The sequence below is a fragment of the Hippoglossus stenolepis genome, chromosome 8, assembly GCF_022539355.2.
Source record: "Hippoglossus stenolepis isolate QCI-W04-F060 chromosome 8, HSTE1.2, whole genome shotgun sequence".
NCBI classification, from domain to species: Eukaryota; Metazoa; Chordata; class Actinopteri; order Pleuronectiformes; family Pleuronectidae; genus Hippoglossus; species Hippoglossus stenolepis.
Window position 1 is genome coordinate 2,737,358 of NC_061490.1, and position 16,738 is coordinate 2,754,095.

The window sequence follows — 16,738 nt, forward strand, 5'->3', positions numbered from 1 at the left end:
TGACATGTGGCTGTTTGACAAATCAGATTCTTCACAGTTGTACTTCCACTCATCAAAGACAACTTTAATAGATATCACAACATATTCAACATAAAGCACAGATCTGATTCAGCACAGTGTATACTGATAAATAAATGGCCAATGTGAACTTCAAAGATTCTCAGGTTGTGTGTGGCTGCACCGCTCTGCTGTTGGAGGATGCACCCTCATCAAATACTAGTAAAACAATCGGTGTCACTCTGGCTTATAGGAAAGTAAAGGCTGAATGAAAACTGATAGCATGATGCATTCTGAGTGCAAATCAGCAACTGCAGCTCATCTCTAATTCTATCTCAAGGCTGTTTGTCCATTTCCTTTAATAACTTCACATGCTGCATCACAGCCTCCGGCCTCCGTGAAGTTACGACTCCACACGTGTGAATTTATTGGTTTCGTTTTTTCTGACTTGTTCCTCAGTCTTGTGGCTCAGCTGTGTGTCGCAGCACTGTGGTGCTCTGGGTGGGGGCCGCTGTCCTCAGCTCGGTCCGGCTGGGGATCGTCACTCAGTTTGACAGCGTGGAGGGCGTAGTTGATGGCCGTGCTGTTTGTCCAGCTCCAGGCTCCTGATACTGGGTTGTACAGCATTCCTCGTACAGACTGCACCGAGAAACCATCTGATAAAGGATGAGGAGAGTGGAGTGGTTAGAGGGCGGACACAGGAAATCACCACAGCCACACAACGGACACATTTTCCCTTCTTTTTACATCTTTAACGGAAGATTCTAAACTCGTGTAATAGCAACAGAACTACAGACTGAGACAAATCTCAGTTTAACTGCGGCGTTTGCTCAAGTCATATTTACACTAACTGAACATACATGTGGTTTCATAAAGGGATTGTTGGGCCTTGGCCGAGGTACATGTTCTACTGTTGGTTAATAACAAAAGAAGGTGTTGTAACATTCATGTGCTCTTTTCCCCTCCATGTGATAATGAGGACTTACTGGACTCCAGGAGGCGCTCCAGATCCACTGGGCTGATAAACTTCTCCCAATCATGGGTCCCGCTGGGAACGATGCGCAGCAGCTGTTCGGCTACGACAATACCCAGAGCGTACGACAGGTTGGTTTTATTAATAGTAGTGATGAAGAGGGAGCCGCCTGGCTGCACACACAGAAAACAACAGTTTTAGTTCATCAAGTAAGAGAGACTCGCAGTTTTATCTTTTGTTTAAACTGCATCACTGCTGCAGAAAGAACATCCCTGTAGGTATGTTCTACACATGTGAGGTGCATGGCTACCGGAGGATATATATAGAGTGGATTTAGAGCTTTCAGTGGAGAGAGACCAGTGCACATGACTGGGAGGTAACAGAGTTCTACCTTGGTCAAAAGGGGAGGGAGAGTGGACTGGGGGAGAAAGTGGAAGGGATGGAAAATAAAAGAGTCAGAGTGCAGCTCGTTTTCTACTGAATGAATCCAAACAATACACGAGTTCATACTAAAGCCTCCTTGCTGAAGTGTCCTGAAGCAAGATACACTGTAAAGTTTTTTATTTAAGTAAAATAATACAAGTGAGCAGTATGGGCCAGACAGAAAGAGCAGAAGTCCAGTGTTTCCTAATCCAAGTGCAGAGGCATTGAGTGAAGATTAGGCGGCTTTTTTCCCTCTTAACACTCTGGCCCACTGGCCGAGGAGATTACGATCATCTGGCCTCGGTATTGATGCACAGCTTTCCATCAGAGCTCGACAAGATTCAATACAAAGCACATTTATAAAAACATGATGCTAACCTATTCCCAGCAGATGCAAACACAACAAACCTAACAAAATCTGCATATGAACCTTAGCATATGCTCAGATGAACACGCAGACAGGCCCTGTACAGATGCAGAAATATTTGACATGAGTCAACAGCTGGGAGGAGAATCTCACACACACACACACACACACACACACACGGGACACACCTTCAGCACGTGGCTGCTGCAGAAGGCAAATGTTTCCAGATCGGCCAGATGTTCCACCACCTCTGACGCTACAACGGCATCAAACTGACCCGCTCCCTTCTCCTCCTCCCCGTCCGCCGAGAGCTCCTCAAGGGTGCAGGCCTGATAGGAGACGGAATCACGAACGTCCGGGTCATAGGACGCATGCAGCTGAGCCGTGTAGATGCTGTCCTCTACCGGATCTATTCCCACCACATTAGCCCCCAGGCGACCTAGAGGCTGGGGAGGAGGAGGGAATGAGGAGAGTCACACCTGGAATTGTTCTACATCAAAACGTTTTAAAAAGCCACACAAGAACATCAAATCAGAAATTATCTTTGTCCATATGCTCAAATCCGTCTTTGGCTACACCACACTGCTAAAAACAATGACCAAGCGCATACATAAATAAAAGAAAAAAGAGAGAGAGCTATCTCTATGTGTGAAATCCTGGGTAAGGTTTGCATTCAGCACATTGTGGTGTCTCCACCTCATCTGTAGGATCTCCATCATGGTAAAAAGTCAGTGTGGCCACAAAGGGTCGGTTCACTCACGATTTTGAAAATGTTTCTCCTTTTACCACCTCCGCCATGGAGGTGATTATACTTTCACCCCGGTCTGTTGGTTTTGTTTGTTTGTACACAAGATTACACTGTGGATGCTGTAACATCTAAGGAGGGATGGGCCATGTCCGAAGGAAGGACCTCATCAATTCTGGTGTGGATCCGGGCGCTGAACCAGGAATTATTTTAAACATTTGACGATAGGGTGCTTTTTAATACATTTACCAGGGAATAATTCTTGATCTTGATGATACAAATCCGATATGTTTAGTGGACTGATATTTAGGAGTGTGTGCAATTTGGTGCAGATCCAAATAAAAATCCAGATCTATAGAAATTAAATGTGCTTTCATTAAGGGACGGTTGGGCCTTGGCGGGTGTATACACTTTTTTACACTTGATTGCATCCATGATGTCCCAGTTTAACCAGCTGTATGAATGAATAATGAACACTTTCTATAAATTCAATTAGGTTAAAAAAAAAAATCATATTCTTGGACAGATTCTTCCACAGTTTTTAATGGTCTGCTCAATATCCAAATTTATTTAACTTCCTGAGGTTTGGGTTCTTTAAAACAGATTCTCATTTTTGTGAAGTTAAGCTGCCTGATATTTCACACTACAGAGAAATGTCTACAGGCATCTTGTAATGCATCAGTGTTTAGAGTAAACATCACTGCCACCCATGTTTCATGGAATATATTTACTTTTTCATCTATAAGACAGTACAATAAACAATAAGCATGTTAATGTGAAAGTAAATTCACGGCACAGTCGGTGAAGGATCGACGCAATACCACACAGATTTTAATTCAACAGCATGTTAGAATAAACATCTGAAGTGGCTGAATGTGAGCTACAGTGCCCTCTTCTGGACATTAGGTAGAAACACATCCCTGTGTTGAGAGCTGCACTTGCTTGGCCAGGGGCTAATCTCCATCCTGCCTGATCCCTTCTGATGGGTCGACTTACAGTGACAAGACACCCCGAGACACAAACACAGTTTAAATCTTAACAGACACTTTTTTCAGGGGGTTTTGTGTTTGTGTGTGTCTGAATACGACAGCCTGGGTGACAGAGCCTTATAAATACAGGACCTGATTTTGTCTTCCCAAATCACAAAACACAGCTGGTATGTCCTCAGTTCAAACGAGGGCAGAGACAGGAGCTGTGTCCTCGGTGCGCAGCTATCAACACTAACAAACAGATAAACAACTGTAAACGACCGACTGTCCGATCCACCACACTGAGACCAGTCAAATCAAAAGAGAACGAGAACCGGCCTGACATGAAAATGTTTTTCCAGCACTGGTATGTATGTGAACAGACTGACACTACAATGCACTGGAAGCAGAATCTCATAGTGTAACAGACTGCAATCTGCAGGATTAAAATAAAAGGCTGAATGTGACGTGAAAGGTAGCAATTGAAACAATTGCGACTGGACAGATTGTGTACAGGAAAGATATTTTTGTCTACATGTCCTTGTTCTCACTGGATCGGCATCTCTCTCTCAAAAACACACACACACACACACACACACACACACACACACACACACACACACACACACACACACACACACACACACACACACACACACACACACACACTTTACCTCTGTGAGCAGGCCTCCTCCACAGCCAACGTCCAGTATTCTGAGTCCTGCCAGCGGTTTCCCAGGATGCCGTGCTCTATGCACATTCAGCAGATTATCCCTGTGCAGGTAAACACACATTTGAAATTTCAAATTAAAACGTCTCTCCGCTCTCACATCTGTCTCTTGCGGTCCAACAGACGCCCCTTCATGTTATGCTCACAGTCTAATCTGATGTGAAAAGCACTGAGGGAAGATGCGAGTATTCTTAAAACAACCACAGCCTGCATGTATGGGAGGCGGGAGACCCCAAAGAATCTCTACATTCTGCTTACCCCTCTGTCACAAACACCGCCTCCATTTAGCTGCGAGCTAAAGTGTTGGCCAGCTGACAACCTCAAATTATCCTCTGGCTACAGAGTCAGCCCTACCTTGCTCCTGTGCTCCTTCATCCCCTCACACGCTGTCTAGCGGCCGCCTGCCTCGGGCGCGAAACATGCAGAGCAGCCTCGGATCTGGGTATGCATCATCCTCATTAAAGCTCTGCTGCGGTGCGTGAGCACTCGTGCAAACAGTGAAGGAAATGAGATTAGATGTTAGCAGACATCCACCTAACTAGCTCCTGACATCACCGCAATACACAAAGACACTGACAAAGGCTTCTTATCCACATCTGAGCGGAATGTCAAAGTATCTCAACATGATCAACTATGCAGGATGGAGGGTTATGATAAAAGAAGAGAAAAGATTCATACTTCTACTAGTCAAAAAAGAGTGAAGAGATCTGTTTGTGATCATTTTGACCAGAGCCTTTGGATTGCCAAAGGAGTCAAACTAGGGAGTGAAAAATACTGATACTAAGATACTGAAATTCCTCAGATGTTGACAAACAAATGTAATTGAAGCTTGATATTTTTCAACTTGGCCATAACGTTTCTTATGAATTACTATACATAAAAGGAAAACATGAATCAAAAACAAAAACACAATTGAAAATAAACATTTAGAAAGTAATCATAATTTTACCCATATTATGTCGACATATTTTCTGGGATGTTTAAATTATAAATCATTTTGGCTCAGTTTTCTCTGTCTCTGCAAAAGAGACAAACTACCCTTCTAAATGATTTGCTTTAAACACATTATATTAGCAATTACCAGTCTTCTTGCAGACCACTGGATCAATGCCACCTGTGTTTACATGCAGGGCTCTTTACTAGCAATTACCCTGGAGAACTGAACTGATCATTTCTTCATCTAAAGTGGAAAAGAGGAAAATAACAGCAAGAAATGTATTTTCTTTCCATATGACCACACATTGTACTGCGTCTACTGTCTGTAACGGTGGTGTATTACTTATTACTCTACTTTATTACTAGAATTTCAAAGTGACTGAAATATTTAGGTTGGACAACAGTCTTTATTATCTGTATTTACAGTAATGTGGCATATTCAGTTTTCAAAAATGTCTGACTCAATCCTGACTCCTGCACATTTTCCTCATAATCATTCATGTAATCTTAGAGGAAAAAGGCCAAGTCTTATTCTTTAAATTAGTCACTCATAATGAGCATTTCCTTTTAACACAACAATGGTGTAACCATGTGCTGTTGTGCTGTTTACCCAACTGGAGTGACCTAACTGTTGGGACAACTGAGCCAGAGCATCGTAGAACCCCTGAACTATCTCCATGAAGAAAACACTACAACCATCAACAGAGAGCAACATTTGGAAAGATCTAAAGTCAGAGTAATACATTTCAATATTACTGAGGTCTGACCTTGATGGACCATTAAAACAAAGAAGGCTGCACGGTTCCACAGCAGCATCAACTGCATCACAGTGAGACTGTCAGAGTGTAAAGGTGCAGCAGCAACAGTGGTGCATCTCATTTAGACGCACCCTGAGGGCAGAGCTGTATCTGGAGAATCAGCCACACTCAGACATACACTGGCACTGGAGCTGTCACACTGTCAGCATAAACACCCATCACCACCAACACGACCATGGAGGGGGAAGGGGGGAGCCTCAGTGGGCTCTCGGCGAACGTAATGATTATCATGCGCAGTCCCCCGAGAGCAGATCTTATCAATCAAAACAGAGTCGCAGCCAGCCCCCAAAACACTCGTATGTAGAGTAGGGACGGCTGAAAATGTGCTGATGTGCGAAGGAATCCTGTCACTTCACATTTCTGTTGATTCGCCGGATCCCTGATGTGTTCTCTGCTCTCCTACACCACAAGGCCGGATCTGCTTCAGGTTATATTTTGACCCAACAGCTCGACGCCTGTGTTGACAGCAACTTGGGCAAGACATCTTTGCATTTGCAAAACCATGATAGATATTGAAACATATATTTTGCACAGACACACACCGTATAAAAGGCACCCGCAGGTCATTCATGGCATGAAGAGCTGCGAATTCTCCCTTTTCATCCCACCACTTGCCGGCCAGGGACTGGAACCTCCTCACCTCATCGGGGTCCACTGTGTTTTTGGAGGATGGCCGAGTGCTGCACATGGAAAAACAGACAGGGACCATTAAACACTGTCGGCAACTGGAGAAAAGGTTCTGGGGCCATGAAGTTTAAAGTGTCTGCCTCTTATATAAAGCTACAGAATCCTCCTGCTGGGTCATTCAGTGTCAAGTCAGACAGGAAACAGGAAACGTTACAGCAGCTCGTCTGTTAAATGATCGTGTCCCAAAAGGTCAGAACAACATGTCTGTTCAATTGCATTGATGTATTTTATTTGTTTCACTCTCACAAATCTTATCTGGGAGGTCATGTTTGCAGATAAATATTTCAGTCAATGTTTATTGCAGTAACTATTAATAGCATGTCTTACTTTGGGCATGTTTAGGTTAACGTCAGTGCTGAAATGCGTTTGTATCATGCAAGATAAATTAAAGTTTAGAGGTCAAGGAAACTGGTAACAGGTAGCTGTGCACAGAGAATTTAAAGCCTCCTTAAAGATGCCTGTCCTTTCTCAGAAACCATTCAAACCTTATTTGTTTTGTTGTTTTTCAATATTCACAACCTCACCCTCTATTCCAATGCATGTGCTGAAAATATGTATCCCTAATTATTATTATTCCCATGGCACAGGCAGACATTTTTTCTACCATGGGTAAAATGATCTAGAATTTTGTCTATTTTTGTAAAAACGGAAATCTGGAAGGCCACTGGAACCTAAACAACTATAAATCAAGCTATTTCCATAAATATGTTTCTGTTCCTTCTGGCTACAGAAAATACTTTTTTGGGACCAATGAAAATGCCCAAGTTATGCTTCCACAATTTTTATTTATGCTATTTCCTTATGAAGATAAAATATTGACTGAAATCACATAATACAAAAACGTGGATTTGAAGTACCTGCAATGTCGCTCTCATTTTGAGAGGTTTTGTACTTTTAACTAACTCAAAGGCCTCATATATACATTGGTAGGCCAGTACAAGCTTTTATTAACCTTTGGCATGTACAGAAAATATGTTTGTCTTTTCATCCTCCAATGACGAGGTGGTGAGGCTGGCCAACAATAATTGTCAAGATATTCATGATCAAACATGGCTGCCCAGATAAGGGGTAGGAACAATAATATGAAGAGCTGACAAATATGAGAAGGAGGAGAATCTGAGACTGTGGTGATTTGACACAGAGTGAGCCGATGAGTTGGTGGATGAAGTGAAAAGTGACCACACAGGGAGTGTTGATGTGTCAAACCCTGCGTCTCTAGTGTAAGCATGTGCTGCTTTTCAAGATGTTATTGTTTCATAATTAGATGTATTTAAAGCTCAGTCTTTTCTAAAAGCATATTCTGACTTGTTGCAGAATAATAAGAATAATCAACACCAAGAAAGACGGTTGGGTTGCAGCCAAACTTTCATTCTGATACATTCCAACATTGTCAGGAAAATGATCGTTTAATCGGTGCTTTTAGTTTGATAGGTTGACCCCTGACTGAGCTGTCAGCTGCTTGTTCTGACCCCTCCCAACACAACCAGGACCAGCACCATGAACAGAGCGGCCCTGCTGCTGTCCCCCTGAACCTTCCACTGTACCTGAAGGGACAGGACTCAGTCGGACACGGGCTCCACACGGCAGCGCTCCTCTGCGGCCCCGCTGCCCGCTGCCCACGCACCGCGGCCCGGCACGAGCCGCTCCGACATCTGTACAGCCCCGACACGAGGCGTTCCAACCTCTTACAATACATGTCACCGCCCCGCGCTGCAGCCACACGGTCTGCTCTGCACCTACAACCACCTTTATATAAACAGTCTGTGGCCAGCACCAGGCAGTGGGACCTCCGGTGTTCCAGCGTTTACTGCTCGGGTAGAAACGACAGCAACTTCAGTTCCGGCCGGAACGATTAGTTGGTGATAGCGACAGGAAGGAAATGACAAACCTACTTTACGCTGAGGATAAAAATAGGTAGGTGGATATGTTGACTGAATCTTTGTGTAATGGTTGATTTAGGGTTGTGACAGACGATAAATGTCATCAGGCATTGTGGATTTTTGTAAAAAGTTCAATATGTTCATATTTTTAGAGCGAGTTCCTGAATTCTTCATGAGGCCTGTGTGAGGATGATCTGTTTAGACACCAACTGCACTTTGTGAGTAAAGGTCAGACATTTTTCTGCAGAACTGATGTAATTGGATGATATTTTCGTGCTTATGACCCTTCAGTGCTTGTGATTGCTTCTTCATCATGTAGTCCAAGGGTACAACTATGATGCATTATCCAGATACACAGTAACAGCAGCACTGTCCTGTGATTTATAAATGTAGTATTTTCAAGTTTGACATAAAATGGGTTCCTGTTCACTGACAGTATGATCAAAGACAGAAGCAAAAACAAGGAACAAACAGTTTTATTGACATTTTACAATAATATTGGAGGAAAAAGATGAACCCTGTTACTGTTTAAAATGATACAACTTGAATCTTTAGTGTCTACCGAGTCTTGTTAAGTTCTGCATAAAATTACAAGTGTAAACTCCTACCATTCAAAATGTCTTGTTCTTCAGTCACACTTTAAAATAACAACATATTTACAGAGATGAAAAAAAAAAAGAAATGTATGAGAGAGAAAGAGAGAGAGAGAGAGGGAGGGAGGGGCGGTCACCTACACAACTGCCTCTATAATGAGACAAGCCTGTTCAACTCATGGAATTTAAAATGGTAACGTGCACAGATCATGAGGTTAGCTGTGCTCCTCAGCGTCTGCTATGACGGGAGAGGGACGCTGACCTGTAAGAGAGGCGCAGACAAAACATTAATATGATGCACCGAGAACACTTACCCACACATACTATAATACAGACATGCACCAGACATACTGTACATGAAAACATGAGTCCTGCATACTCTAGACAACCACATCTACCCTGTGCAGCCAAGTGATCTGTATTTCCTAGGACATTACTAAGACCTTATCTAAGTTTCCCCGCAGTTCTCTGGGCAGGAGACAGATTACACATTTTAACAAGGGCTAAAAAATAGAGATCTAGGCTCTCTCAAGGCAACAGAGGGTAACATCAAGATTTGATGAAACTGAAATTCATTCATGGTCAATTTGCATTTGATAGAAAGTATTATATACTAAAACTCTTTATTGCAACAGATGTATGTGACTGAAGCCGAGTTTTCGAAAACAATCATTTTTCAGGATTTTCCTTCAGTTATTGAAAAATACATTGACTACAAGGAATCCAGAGAAATCACAATGAGACATACAATGAGAACATACAATAAGAAAGAGAGAATAAAAACGAATACTACCTTGATCGCGACTTAGACTTGTGTTTGCGGCTTGCCTTCTTACCAGACTTGTGAGATTTTTCCGTCGACCGTGAGCGACTACGTTTGGATTTCTTAGATTTCTTTTCCTTGCTAACCTCGGGGGAAGGGGATCTACTCGAGTCAGAGTCTGAGCGTTTCTTGCTAGCTTTGGCGGAGCCCTTCTTGCTGCCTTTGCTCTCCTGCCGGGAGTGCTTGTCACCCTGAGAGTCCGTGAATGAGTCGCTCTCTTTCCGTTTCTTTGATTTGCCATTCTCCTCGGTAACTCCAGAGCTTCCTTTTTCCTTTTCTTTCTCATTGCCCTTTGGTTTTTCTTTCTTTTTATCAGAATCTTTCTCCCTATCCTTGTCTTTATCCTTCTTTTTCTTATCTTTCTCATGGCTGCGACTCCTGTCTCTCCGCCTCTCTCTGTCTTTGCTGGAGGCCTTCTGCTTTTGTTTGCTGCTGCGACTATGACTGCTATCCCTGCACTCTCTGCTCCTCTTCCTCTCCTTATCCCGGTCTTTCTCCTTCTCCCTCTCCCTGCTGCGACTGCGGCTGTCTCTGGCCCTGGCTTTGCCCCTGTCTCTGGATCTGGACCTGCTCCTGCGACTCCTGCGCTCCCTGGAATCACTGCGGTCTGTCTTGTGGCGGCCTGACCTGTCAGCACTGCTCCTCCTCCTGTCCCTGACCTTCTCACTACGATCGCTGCGACGCCTATGTGAACTGTGGCTGCGTTTGCGAGCCTTGTGTGACGAAGAGCGACTACGTCTCCTCTTCCTTTGTGGGGAGGACGATCGAGAGGAGCTGCGGGAAGATGCTGAAGAAGAAGAGGAGGAGGATGAAGAACGACTGCTGCTGTGGCTGGAGGTGGACAATGAGCTGCTGCTGTGACCATTTGCAGGGGAATCGCTGCCACCTCGTCCCGATCGCTCCTTCCCTCTACCGGAGTGCTTGCTTTCACTACCCTCCTTTTCACTACGGGACCTACGCCTCTCTACCATGGGCTCCGCCTCCCTCTCTTTTACTTCCTGCTTGTGTGGGATCTCTGCCTGGCCCTCATCATGCTCCCCTTTTTCTCTGCTCAATCTCTCCTTCACCATCTCCTCTGTAGAAACAAACAAAGACAAACCAGGAAATTGGATCTGTTAAGATATGTAACACAGCAATGTATGACATTTTGAGGCATTAAAGTCCGACTAGTTACTGTGTTGTAATTTTACACACAAAGACTCAAACATCTTACCGCGTGCAAGCAGAGCCTCTTGTGCTTGTTTTTCTAGCAGCTGCTGCATTTCCCGTTCTTTGCGGCGGAAGGCGTCCTGCTTCTCACGGATGCGGTGGCGCAACTCCTCCTCGTCTGTGTCGGAGGACTCGGATCCTCGCACGCTGCGCTCATCGTCATCCTCACTCTCATCTGAACCATAGTCACCGAGCCCGCCTGCCACAACAGAGCCCCCAGGTTGTTGAGTGTTGGAAAGGACCCAGATCCATTCTCACAATCAGGTTCCAACTTCTGAAACCCCTTATTCAGAACCCAAGGTCCCCTCACTCCCAAAAAAGGCACTTACTCCTGTTTAACGCTGTATTTCATATCAATAATCCTCTTAAAACCAAACTAATACATACAGATATCCTTTAAAAATATTAATATCAATACTTTGAGCGCATGCTTTTACCATCAAAGTGAAAACTAAACCCAGGATGCCACTTCAGTCTTAATGAATCTTTATCCTGCGTTTTTTTTTCCAGTTCCAACTAACATGGCGGCATCACGTAAAAAATTTAAATTATTTTTCTTCCCTCCCCCCGGTGACAAAAAAGGGATACTCACTGAGACCAGTCAGAGAAGCCAGTGCACTTGACTGTGCCAGCTGTTTTGCAGGAGCTTTGATTCACATCAACAACAGGAACAACATGTTAAAAACACATACTGCCATATCCTCAAAGGCTCGAGAGTCGCTAGAGAGGGCGGTCACAGATAAAGCACTATTCACATGAGCTGCCGTTGGTAAGAGAAGAAACAAAACAAAAAGGAAAACAAAAGGAAAAAAAATGGAGAGAAGAGAAAGGGTTAACAAACAGACTTCTGTCCCAATCCAAGTCAAACAGTTGGACTGGAGGAAAAGAACCAATCTGTACTAATGCACAGTCACTTGAATGGAGAAAGTCACTTGTGTCTATAACTGGTTGCTGGTCTGAGTCAATGCTGAGACTTTATTCAGTCATACAGTCTTTCAGTTGCACCTTCAATGCCATGAAGATGTTTTCAAGTAAGCGTTTGTAGGAAACATGGCTCTGCTCACTCTCCTTCTGATGCATTAGTTGAGAATACATTTCAGACATACACCCATGTTTTTATTACCATGTTTGTTGCTCAATCACCCTTTTACAGGGCACCACTGACCCACTGATTTAAAATGCTTATATAAATATAATGGATTCTCTTCAGATTTCAACAATGTCTTGGTGACAAGTATGGATGATGCATAAACTGGAAAAAACAAAAGCAGACCTCGAGTAGCTTTCCGGTGAGTATCTTTGGCGACGTGTACGATCTCTTCGTTAGTGACCTCAAGAAGGATCTCTGTCAGAAGTGTTTTTGTGATGACCATCTAAAAACCAGGGGGAAAGGCAGAGGAAATGCAATATTTTCAATGAAACCTTTTCAAAAGGGGTTAGATCCACTACAACAATGTAGATGCATTGGTCAAACTGACTAGCTGAAATTCCTTTTCCTCCTCAGTCATTTCAGGTTCACTGTCCTCTGCAGGAGGTGATGGGCTCCGGACAGAAAACTCCCTCTTTATGACGGGCTTCGCGTCGTCGTTATTGTCGTCATTCCCCTCATCATCACTGTCCTGAAGTAGAAAGAATAAAAAAACTAAGATTCAATCAACAAAGCAGCAAAATCTGCATCATATTTCAACACGATCATTGCTGCAGTTGGATTATACATATCACCACTAACACAACAATGTAAACTGATTTTCAAAGATAACCCTTCTGCAGTCAAGGCCAGAAATGTGTTGCTTACAAATTTACTCTTGCGAGGCACGCGTGGCCCGTCACCCTCCTTGTCTGCTTCGTGTTTGTTGCCATCATCCTTCGCCATCTCTGCACGCTCCTTCTCCATTCGTTCTCGCTCCAGCTTCTTCTGCTTCTCTCTGTCCATCTTTTCAAGGCCCTCACGGATCCACGCAGGTAGTGTTCGTCTTTTAACAGCATCTAAAAAGGAGAAACCCATGGTCAAAAGGATTGTATCCACATACTGATATGTTTTCAAGATTTGTCAACTTGTTTTTAAGCTTTTCCATTCACACTCGTAGAAGACACCGACGAAGATGTCAAGAGAGTTTGTGGTCATAAGAGCTGACTGTGTGTTGTAAAGACAATCACATGATCTACGCAGCAGAATTAGTATATCACTACCTGTCTCTGTCAGCTGCACCCGGCTGCTCCACCTCTCGCCTGAATAATGGGGGATAACGGTGTTGATGTGCTGTAATCAGAAATATGTGATCTCTGCAACCAAATGAATATGTTACTTGCTGCCTCTGACTGATGCACCACCCCTCACCTGAAACCTGTGGAGGATTTGTTGCTGTTCTGAACATGTCTGAGCAGAGAATCTCCCGCTCCGTTGATTGTGTGAAAGGCAAACTGCGGAGAATGTCCACACCCAAATCTCCAGAGTTCCTCCGCAGGTCTGAAACCGGCTTAGGTTGAGTGAAATCACACTCACCTAATGGTGCCGCGGCCTCCTGCTTGACAGGGAGCTGGATAGGGGATCTGGGCCGTTCTCTGAACCCGGGGGGTCTAGCATCTCGTCTGTTCTGAGGAGGACCCTGCCAGTATGGAGAGTGGAAGCCCGTAGGTGTGGGGGTGAAGGATGAGGCAGCTCCATGCTTTGGAGAGACAGCACAAAAGTAAAAATTAAGAGAATTTTAAAGCACAGAAGGTCCTGTAAATACCACCAGGTGGCATTCAATGAGGGTGGGGCTGTTGTCTTTCCCCAGGTTATTTTAGCTGACATTCATCCATTGCTCCTAACTGTGCTAGAAAATCTGTTTGCTTGAAGAAGAAAAAAAACAGCTGATAAAATAATACCAAACCATGCTGGATCCTCAACAAGCCAACACTTTCCTCTGCACCGCATCAAGAAAGCAATGACTGATACACCTAGATGCTGGGACCCGGCACAGTTTCTATGGATTGCTCCTTCTTGTGTTACTTGGTTGTCACACTAAAACCCAAACGCTTCAACAGTTTCTACTGTAGCATCTGCATACCTGATAATCAAACTGGTTCATGGCCATGGGGGCCATGGCGTAGCTGTCGGGCTGTGCCCCATACCCATGGCTGTTCTGGGGGTAAACCCCGTGGTGGGCTTCAGAGTTGAACTCCACGCTGTCCTGGCTGTTGCTGTCCTCACTGGGGTTCACCACATCCATTGGTCCTGACCCTGGAGGGATCCAGGCCTGGTCAGGGGGTGGAGGAGGAGGAGGAGGAGGAGGAGGGGGCTGTCCATGCATTCCCCATTCTATTAAAAGTGTAGGAAGATTACATAGTAAATACAAACCAATGCAATATGAATATCTTTGTGTACCCACAAAGGGAAATTCTGATTAGTTATGTAGTAGATGCCCAAGAGAGACTGTTTGACATGTTTCATGTCTATTTGTGAGCTTACACCTTTAAGGTCTCATGTCTTGTATCTTTTTTCCGATTAATCTTCTTCATCCGATACCAATTATTAAAATTACATCACATACATTATTGGCGTTAGACATCTTCAGAACCACTTTGACTACAAATGATGAAATGTGTTACGACAACACCGTAATGCTGCATTTACACAAAATGCAAAGCATGTCATCCTATTGCTTTACTAGTGTAAATTTGGCTTCAGGATAGTAAGCAATGCAAATAAACAACCCTGAAATATATGTCCACTCTCCTCCAGGAAAGAGGACGTCTACTGGTGACTGCAGTTGCTGCGTGGTACCTGTCGTGGAAACTCTGGAAAATTCACTGCAGCGGTCGTGTGTGTGTTCACAAGACCAATCAGAGCCCGCACACAGCTCAGGGATTAAATTTTTCTGGTTTGGTTGACTACTGATTCCAGCTCTACCTGTGGCTGACCAGTGGTCAGTTTGATGCCCTTCTAGCTCAAATCACAGAGTTTAACTCTCAACAGTAATTGGCCTTCACGACCATGAAAATCTTTCTCTCGAAATCAAAAAGCATTTCAACTCAAGTTAGAGAAAGGAAAGACGAGAAGTTTGCTTCGGTCGCAACGTGTCACTTGCAGATCGCAAGAAATTTGTGTCTTTGCACTGACTGTGTGTAATCTCAATGCACAAAATATTTGCTTTGCCTTTAATGTGAGTGCACCATAAGGATTTAAATACATTTGAAGAGAATAGAGAAAATCAATAACCAGAAAAAACATGCCTTGCAGCTCAATAGGATTGAATGCATACCTGGCTGCCACATTCTGCCAAAAGCTGGGTCGCCCTGGAAGGCACCATGGTTACTTTGTCCGACAGGTTCCAGGCCTGGGATATCCTGCCCATTGGGCTGAACGTTCGGCTGCTCTGCTACTGTAGACTCCTTCTGAGCTATCCACGCCTGTGCCAGAGCTGCCCAGTCCACTTGACCTGCACCAAGTCAAAAGATAAACACATGGATGTCAAATGTACTGACAGACACAAGGCTCTTATTATGGAGGGTGCTTGAGATGAGCACGGAATACCAGCAGATTTCTTGTTAATAACAAATGCTTTCACTGTGCATTTGCATCACTGACCTGGATCTTGCTGGTGCTGGAAGGACTGCATCCACTGCTGCTGGCTCAGAGGCCACTGCGGCCAGGGCTGTCCTCCCTGGTCCCACATCTCTCTCCCTGGATCAGAACCTGAAACACCGAGGCCAGCCACACTCAAGTTTAACACCTTTAAATTAGCATCACTCTAACTGGCATGGCAACATCCGTTTATGTGCTGTAACGGTACACTTGGATCTGGTCTAATGGACACACTTACGAGTGAGCGTTAGCTTCGACTTCAGTGCTAACGTTACCTCAAGCTGCTCGGCTAGCTCTGTGTTAGCATTAAGTTAGGGACCATCCACCAAAGGAATCAAAGGCTCCGTGCTTTAATATCTTGTTGCATTTATTCATATTGCATAAATACATTCGAAGTCGTTAAAATCCTAAACTATAAACTGCCTCTGCTTCTCCGAGCAGCAGAAGCTCAGCCAAGCTAACACGAGCTAACGTTAGCCGAGATAAAAAGAAATGGACGCTAACAGATAGCAGGAGCATTTTAGCCGCTGAACAAATGTGCCCTTGTGTTTAGATTGGAGTCCGTGCAGATGTGTACGGTGAATGAGACTGAATGAGATCTTTGCCTTAAGTAAAACAATCCGCACCTTTTCCTCAAAGGTTCCCTCCGATGCTGCGGCTCCGAATCAAAATGGCTGCACTGGAGCTGAGGCTCTGCTGCTGCCTTCAGGGGCTGCCGGGAATTTTGTATCTCACTCTTATTCAGCGTTTACCTTTTCCCAAATTTTGTTGCATTTATCGTTTCACATATAATAGACATTGCAGGTCTGCAACATGAAATGCATCATCAGCCCACTGCTTTTAAAAATGGGAGACCAAAAAATTAAAGTTATCTTTAGGATAGTAGATCCCATATAGTAAGCAAACTCATTAATCAGTTAATTTGACCGGGGAGTTTTGCTTTTTCGTTCTTCATACCGAGCACAGGAGATTACGAGCGGCACGTAAAGGCATCATTGGCACTGCGAGTTTCATTGCACTGG

General features: G+C 44.1%; 2 protein-coding genes across 6 annotated transcripts; both read right to left on the bottom strand.

Annotated features, from left to right (window-relative positions):
- Positions 1–43: 43 nt before the first annotated feature.
- Positions 44–8,466, bottom strand: coq3 (coenzyme Q3 methyltransferase). Its single transcript, XM_035163136.2, has 6 exons — positions 8,189–8,466; positions 6,500–6,637; positions 4,148–4,247; positions 1,949–2,206; positions 984–1,143; positions 44–653 (listed from the first exon to the last, which is right to left on the bottom strand). Exons 1-6 carry the CDS (start codon positions 8,338–8,340, stop codon positions 466–468), a joined length of 996 nt encoding a protein of 331 aa, XP_035019027.1. The 5' UTR covers positions 8,341–8,466; the 3' UTR covers positions 44–465.
- Positions 8,467–8,984: 518 nt separating this feature from the next.
- pnisr (PNN-interacting serine/arginine-rich protein) lies at positions 8,985–16,433 on the bottom strand. Of its 5 annotated transcripts, none has more exons than XM_035163128.2 (13): positions 16,343–16,433; positions 15,720–15,827; positions 15,394–15,570; positions 14,200–14,450; positions 13,653–13,815; positions 13,340–13,378; positions 12,945–13,135; positions 12,628–12,768; positions 12,423–12,522; positions 11,742–11,795; positions 11,154–11,348; positions 9,911–11,015; positions 8,985–9,379 (listed from the first exon to the last, which is right to left on the bottom strand). In XM_035163128.2, exons 2-13 carry the CDS (start codon positions 15,805–15,807, stop codon positions 9,346–9,348), a joined length of 2,538 nt encoding a protein of 845 aa, XP_035019019.1. In that variant the 5' UTR covers positions 15,808–15,827; positions 16,343–16,433; the 3' UTR covers positions 8,985–9,345. The 5 variants fall into 5 exon arrangements, with proteins under 5 accessions (XP_035019019.1, XP_035019018.1, XP_035019020.1 ...); XM_035163127.2 differs by having other exon boundaries at positions 13,488–13,815; XM_035163129.2 differs by lacking the exon at positions 13,340–13,378.
- Positions 16,434–16,738: the final 305 nt, after the last annotated feature.

What these genes read in the sequence shown, in the direction of transcription:
- coq3 (XM_035163136.2), bottom strand. Translation starts at nt 8,340, where the DNA reads ATGTATTGTAAGAGGTTGGAACGCCTCGTGTCGGGGCTGTACAGATGT. An exon ending in GAGGAGGCCTGCTCACAGAG is followed by an intron (nt 2,207 to 4,147) that starts GTAAAGTGTGTG and finishes CCTCCTCCCCAG; the next exon opens with CCTCTAGGTCGCCTGGGGGC. An exon ending in GCAGCAGCCACGTGCTGAAG is followed by an intron (nt 1,144 to 1,948) that starts GTGTGTCCCGTG and finishes CTGTGTGTGCAG; the next exon opens with CCAGGCGGCTCCCTCTTCAT.
- pnisr (XM_035163127.2), bottom strand. Translation starts at nt 15,807, where the DNA reads ATGTGGGACCAGGGAGGACAGCCCTGGCCGCAGTGGCCTCTGAGCCAG. An exon ending in TGGCAGAATGTGGCAGCCAG is followed by an intron (nt 14,451 to 15,393) that starts GTATGCATTCAA and finishes CACTTTTAATAG; the next exon opens with AATGGGGAATGCATGGACAG. An exon ending in GGTGCAGCTGACAGAGACAG is followed by an intron (nt 13,136 to 13,339) that starts GTAGTGATATAC and finishes TCTCCTTTTTAG; the next exon opens with ATGCTGTTAAAAGACGAACA.